Source organism: Gymnoscopelus braueri (genome assembly GCF_963280865.1).
Source record: "Gymnoscopelus braueri genome assembly, chromosome: 4".
Taxonomy (NCBI): domain Eukaryota; kingdom Metazoa; phylum Chordata; class Actinopteri; order Myctophiformes; family Myctophidae; genus Gymnoscopelus; species Gymnoscopelus braueri.
The window spans coordinates 9988728-9994727 of record NC_137605.1 but is presented as its reverse complement, the minus strand read 5'-3'; the positions used below and the strand labels follow the sequence as shown (position 1 = coordinate 9994727).

Here is a 6000-nt window from a genome sequence, read left to right as displayed (position 1 = left end):
AGGTTTTAGCACGCTAAAAGCCCGAGTAACTCAAGTTGTAACTCGGGTGTCACATACCAAAAAATATTGTTGGTGTGCCGACACGCGCACACAACTAACTCGGGCATGAAGGGCGATTTATACGTAGTTGCGCGCGCCGAAGATAGCTTATAGATGGAGCTATTTTCAGTGCGCGATGCACAGCTAAGTATAACCCATTAATACCTGGAACGCATCTGTGTCACTTTTAGATTTATTTAGGCTATTCAAAAATAGCAGATATACAAGCTCATAGCGCGGCACCGAGTGCCGCGCTACGAGCTTGTAGATCTGCTATTTTTGAAAAATCGTGAAATTTTTTTTTTTACATTTTTTTCCGAAAAACTGTTAGGATTTAGAAAATGAGCCTCAGGTCTCAATGGGATAAACCAAGCCTAACTAGTTAGCTTGAGATTAAACTGGACATACGTGGGCTGTTGCTATGCTAACATAAGGAGTAGTAGTAACTGGGTTCATACCAGCAGAACGTTTTACACTATAGCTGTGGTGAAGCCGATCAGTAGCGGGGGGGCATGAAGGGTCTCTTGGCGTGGAAGGACCCTCCGCCAAACTGGGCCCCGGGGCGCTTCCCTCCGCGGGGGGGAGGAGGGGGCAGGGGCCGGTGGGGGTGGGGCTGGTGGTGGTGGTGTTGTTGCTGCTGCTGCTGGTGGTGGTGCTGGGGGGGCCGGCCGCCGCGTTGCAGCAAAGGCCTCTGGGGGATGGGCACGGACAGGATGGGGGGGCGGGGGGTGGGCAGGCGGAGCAAGGGGGCAGGGGGGGCGGCGGCTTGAGCGGCCTGCTTGCCCGCGGGCGGGGGTTTCTGGAGAGACGGCGAGCGGGGAGGCGGGGCGGAGTCGACGGAGGGAGAGGGAGGGGTGGGGGAGGAGTTTGAGGGCGGGGTAGGGGAAGGGAGGGGCTCCTTGACCCGGCCCAGGAGGGGCGGGGGGGCGCCGGGAGCCCCGGGGCGGTGGAGGGGCGGGGCGTGGCGCAGGGGGGGCTCTTTGACTGTGCCCGGGCGGGGGTGGGGGTGGGGGACGGGGTGGGGATGAGGGTGGGGGTGGGGCAGCTTGGGCGGTTCCCCGAGCAACGACGCCATCAGCGGAGGGGGGCCCGCCTTACCCACTCCGCCGCCGGCCCCGCCTCCTCTGGCTCCGCCCCCTCCCTCCACCCCCCGGGGGGGAGGAGGGGGGGGCAGCGGGCGGTCGACGGGGACCAGCACCCCGCCCACCATGACGGCGGACAGGGGGGCGCCCGGGAAGGAGAGGGGGTGCGGGTGGGAGTGCGGGTGCGGGTGCGGGTGCGGGTGCGGGTGCTGGTGGGGGGGAGGGGGGGCGCCCTGGAGCATCATGGGAGGGGGAGGGGGGCGGGGGATGGGCGGCGCGTTGGCAAAGAAGGGGGAGGTGGGGGGGCGGTGGTGGAACTGAGGCGGGGGAGGAGGGGGGAGGAGGTGGTGGTGCGGCGGGGGGGGGAGGGGGGAGGTGGTGGTGCTGCTGCTGCGGGGGGGGGGGGCGGGTGGGAGGGGGGAGGCGTCGTGTGGATGTCGTTGGGGGGGGCGGAGGAGGGCGAGGGGGAGGGGGGGCCTCGCTGGCTCTCCATGTACTCCTCCTCCTCGTACCACATGGGCCCGCCCCCCCCCCGCCGGCCCCACCCGGCCGCCGGCCCCCCCGCCCCCTCGCCGAGACCCCCGGCCGACCATGCGGATGCCCTCCACCGTCTGGATGCGCTCGCCGGTGGAGGCCGGCCGGTTGGAGCAGGGAGACACCAGCGTCTCGATGCGGTGGTAACGGGCCTCCTCTCCTCCTCCCTCGTGACCTTTAGCCTTTTGCTCCTCCCCCTTCCCCCCACCTCCTCCCCCTCCTCCTCCTCCTCCTCCCTCCGTCGTCCGCCCGTCTCTCTTGGCCTTCTTCACCATGGGCTCTGTCTCCGAGTCCTTCGGCCTGGAGGGGGCGCTCTTCTTCTTCTTCGCCGCCGCTGCTCCGTACCGGGAAGACGCCGACGACGGCGACAGGAAGTCCTCGTCGGCGTTGCTTCCCGTCGGCGTGATGACGGCGTCCCAGGGATCGCTGCGGTACGCCGTGGGCGACACGCCCCCGCCGCCGCCGCCGTCGTCGTCGCCCCCGTCGTGCGGGGGCGTGTCCATGATCTCGTCCTGGGTGGGGGTCCCGGCCGCCTCGTCCCTGACGGGGGTCCCGTCCACGGCGGCGGCGTCGGGGCTGCCGTCGCCCAGGCCCAGGCTGAAGCCCAGGTTGCCCTGCAGGAAACTGTTTATCTTGGACTCCAGGCTGGGGGAGGAGGCCACGACGACGGGGGGCGGGGCCGAGAGGCGGGACCGAGGAGGCGGGGCGGAGCCGGAGGGAGGCGGGGGAGGGGGCGGGGACGACTCTCTGTCTTTCAGCCAGTCTCGGGCGGGCGTCGCAGCAGAGGCGGTTCGCTTCAGGCTGTTGGTGCCCAGGGCGGCCATGAGTTTGGCCTTTGACAAGGGCGTGGTCGGGGTGGTCGGGGTGGGCGGGGTTTTAGCGGCTGTCGACTCGGGGGAGGGGCGGGTGGGAGGGGCAGAGGAGGGGTTAGTCACACTGTGCAGCAGAGAAGACAAACCTGGAAGGAGAGAGACACATCATTACATATATCCATTAGGGCTGTGAATCGTCTGCTATCTCACAAATCGATTCGATTCCGATTCTTGGGGTCACGATTCCGATTTTTATCGATTTTTTCAAAATAAACGATTCCGATTCAAAAGCGATTTTTTTCCGATTCAAACGATTCTCGATTCAAAACGATTCTCGATTCAAAACGATTCTTGATGCAAAACATAGGATTTCAGGATCTACTCCAATCTGCTGGCATGAGAACAGAGTACATTTATGTAGCTTTTACAATTGTAAAGGTTTTATCAACTGATAATAATGTAAACACACAAAGGTAAATCCAAGATCCTAAAAAAAAATAAAAAAAAAATGTTTATTTATTTTTGAAAATAGATTTTTTAAAAAATGAGAATCGATTCTGAATCGTCCAACAGTAGAATCGCGATTCGTATCGATTTTTTCCGACACCCCTAATATCCATAAAGTTTATGTCGGGCAGAAACCTCTTATCACAAGTATTTTAACGTTTAATTTTTTAGTAAATTAGTGCCTTACTTGATCACACTACAGCGTCACACCAAAGTATCAAAAGTAGCAGATCCACAAGCTGGAAACGCGGCGCATTTTGGACATATGAGGTATATCCACCCGCCAGAGACAATATACTTGAGTATGGTGATATTTTGCCTCGCAATACTGTATCGGTATTCAGAAACATAATATAAATGTATTTTTATTCATTTATATTTGACTGAAATTAGACAAATGTTACATTTCTTTGCTCAGAAAGCACAAAAAGTAATGCTATATGATGTCTAATGTTATGGGGACCCTGATATATATATTGATTTTTAATCAATGGTTTCCATGCGTTGGTGGAAACACATTGCTGTGTGTTGTCACTGCCTTTGCATCCTACCAATCTGGGAACCCATAGCCAAATGAGAAGGAAAAACAGCGCCCTCTGCTGTTTGTACTATCTCACTTGGCTCTGGGACAATGACGACGGCGCAAGGAAACCGGGGTTTTGGTCTGCCTTCAGCGTTTCACTTCCGGTGGTGCGACTATGTTTTCATTCCCACCCATTTCTACACGGAACACTAACACCACTTCTCCCAGAGAACATGGATCGTTTTGGTTATAAGCCCACTTGTTTCTATGATGAAAGAGCAAGTTAAAATGTGAATATCTTTTCGTGGTTTTGTCTGCTCCGCGGACGCTATTGTTAAATTAGTTTTGGTTGGTTTCGAGTGGGGAAGGATCGGCGGACACGTAAATCCCGCCCACTACATTTGATTGGGTAAAGCGCGGCCTGCTTCCTGATCTGAAGGCACGCCCACTTGTAGCCCAGTGTGTACACGTTATGACGAACCTTCACGACAGATTCCAACGCAGAGCAGAATCTGTTCTTGAGAGATTAGCATCCTACTGACTCAACCTGCCAGTTGAGGAGCCCCCACCGGGAGGACGTAGTAGAGCCTTCATCCTATTCCTCCCGACCAACATTCCCCGCTGACATGTTCCGCCCCCGGCCCTTCGGACTATGTGTAGTGACAAAGATCACCCTCCCCGCCGAGCTCCCCTCCCCCGAAACATGGACCAATTGTGTTCGTAAAGCCACAATATAGCGTGTTGGACAAAGCCAGGTTCATATTCTGTCGTGTTTAAACCCCCCCCAACCACTGGTAGCAGTGTCTCTTCCGCTTCCGACGTACCGACTCAGGAAGAAGCAGCTAGCATTGGGCAGCCTAGCAAACCAAGCCGTCTAGTAACGCCGAGAACCGCTCCTGTGTCCCTAACTGGCGTTAGTACCGCTAGTTTATGCAAGACCCGGTAAGGACGCACTCGGTGTGATGTGATTGGCCAGTAGTCGCTGTGATTGACAGTTCTGCCTTGTTGAACTTCTTATTAGCGTTTTTGCATCAAGCAAGAGTCAACCTAACCTTATTCCTAACCTTAGCCTCAGTAAAATTGTGCGTAAAGCTAACCTTATTCTTAAACTCAGTAAAATTATGTCTCAACCTAAACTTATTTCGAACCTTAACCTCAGTATAAAATTATGCCTAAACCTAACCTTATTCCTAACCTCAGTCAAATGATGCCTAAATCTAGCCTTATTCCTAACCTTAAGCTCAGTAAAATGATGCCTAAACCTAACCTCATCCCCAACTTGAACCTCAGTAACAGTAGCGTTTTATCAGAGAAAATAAATTGTCCGCAATGAGATTCGAACGCCAGGTCCACGGACCGGAAGTCTAATGTTTAACGCGGCACGCCATTGAGTTAGCTAATTGAAAGAGGTTGTGGGAGTTACTTGAATCAGACGCCGCACCGGGTCTTACATAAGCTAGCGGTACTAACGCCAGTCGCCTCCTGTCCTTGTGGTGTTTAGAGCTGAAGTTAGGGCTGATGATGACATTTTACTAAAATAAATGTTTTGCTCAAATAATTGTGATTAACGATTGAACTGCGTTTCTGCCACTGAACTTTGGATCATTATGAATAAAGATTACGACAGACCTAGCTGAAGTGTAGGCTCCTTTTTTTTAAAGCCTTTATTGATAAGGACAGTAGGCTGACAGGAAATGGGGAGAGAGATGGGGGGTGACACGCAGCAAAGGCCATCGGGATCGGGACTCGAACCCGCGACGCGCTGTCAGGCTACTTTAGAGCCTATGTGCCTGGACCGCTACGCCAGCGGTCCGGGCAGTGTGGGCTCATTTTGACTTCCTTTGCCCAACAGTGTTGTTTTCCTAAAGGAACGGATGTACCGCATCACATTATTAGTGAAAACCCTGCTATGTATATGTATGAATGTATTTATGTGTGTGTGTGCGTAAGTATAAAAAATTACATATGTATTTACATGTATGTCATTTATGTATGTGTGTATGTAAGTATAAGAAAAGGCACTTGTCTTTCGGAGGAGGCAGGGCTGCTACTGTGGTGTGTGTGTGTGTGTGTGTGTGTGTGTGTGTGTGTGTGTGTGTGTGTGAGAAAGAGAGAGATGCACACACAGGCTGAATGTGTATGAATCTGCATTACTCCTCAAGCATGAACTGCAAAATCCCAAAACCTTTAATTAAGTGCGGATCAGCTATTTTTGCCATTTCTTAAACATTTTCAAAAAGTATTTTTCTGAAAGTCAAATAAGGTGTGTGTGTGTGTGTGTGTGTGTGTGTGTGTGTGTGTGTCTGTCTGTCTCACCAGGTGTGTGTGTTTTGGACAGGGCACTGAGGATTCCCTCAGGCGAGATGTCAACTCGCGAGAGGATGCTGGCCAGAGCGGGACTGGGCGGGGCCCCTTTGGAGGCTGCCGATTGGCCAGAGGGGGTGGTGGGTGTTCCGGGAGAGGGGCGGGGGGCGGGGCTACCTGCTGGGGGAAAAGCATAAGA

General features: G+C 54.3%; 1 protein-coding gene across 5 annotated transcripts in view; it reads right to left on the bottom strand.

Moving 5' to 3' along the window:
• Positions 1-366: 366 nt before the first annotated feature.
• rprd2b (regulation of nuclear pre-mRNA domain containing 2b) overlaps positions 367-6000 on the bottom strand; it is a 37963-nt gene continuing 32329 nt past the window's right edge. For 3 of the 5 annotated variants that reach the window (XM_080427565.1, XM_080427567.1, XM_080427568.1), the window contains 2 exons: positions 5814-5981; positions 367-2613 (listed from right to left, as the gene is read on the bottom strand). In XM_080427565.1, the coding sequence (XP_080283691.1) occupies positions 536-2613; positions 5814-5981 (2246 nt within the window). In that variant the 3' untranslated portion in view covers positions 367-535. The remainder of the gene's footprint in view (positions 2614-5813; positions 5982-6000) is intronic. The other 2 variants (XM_080427566.1, XM_080427569.1) reach the window with 1 other exon arrangement.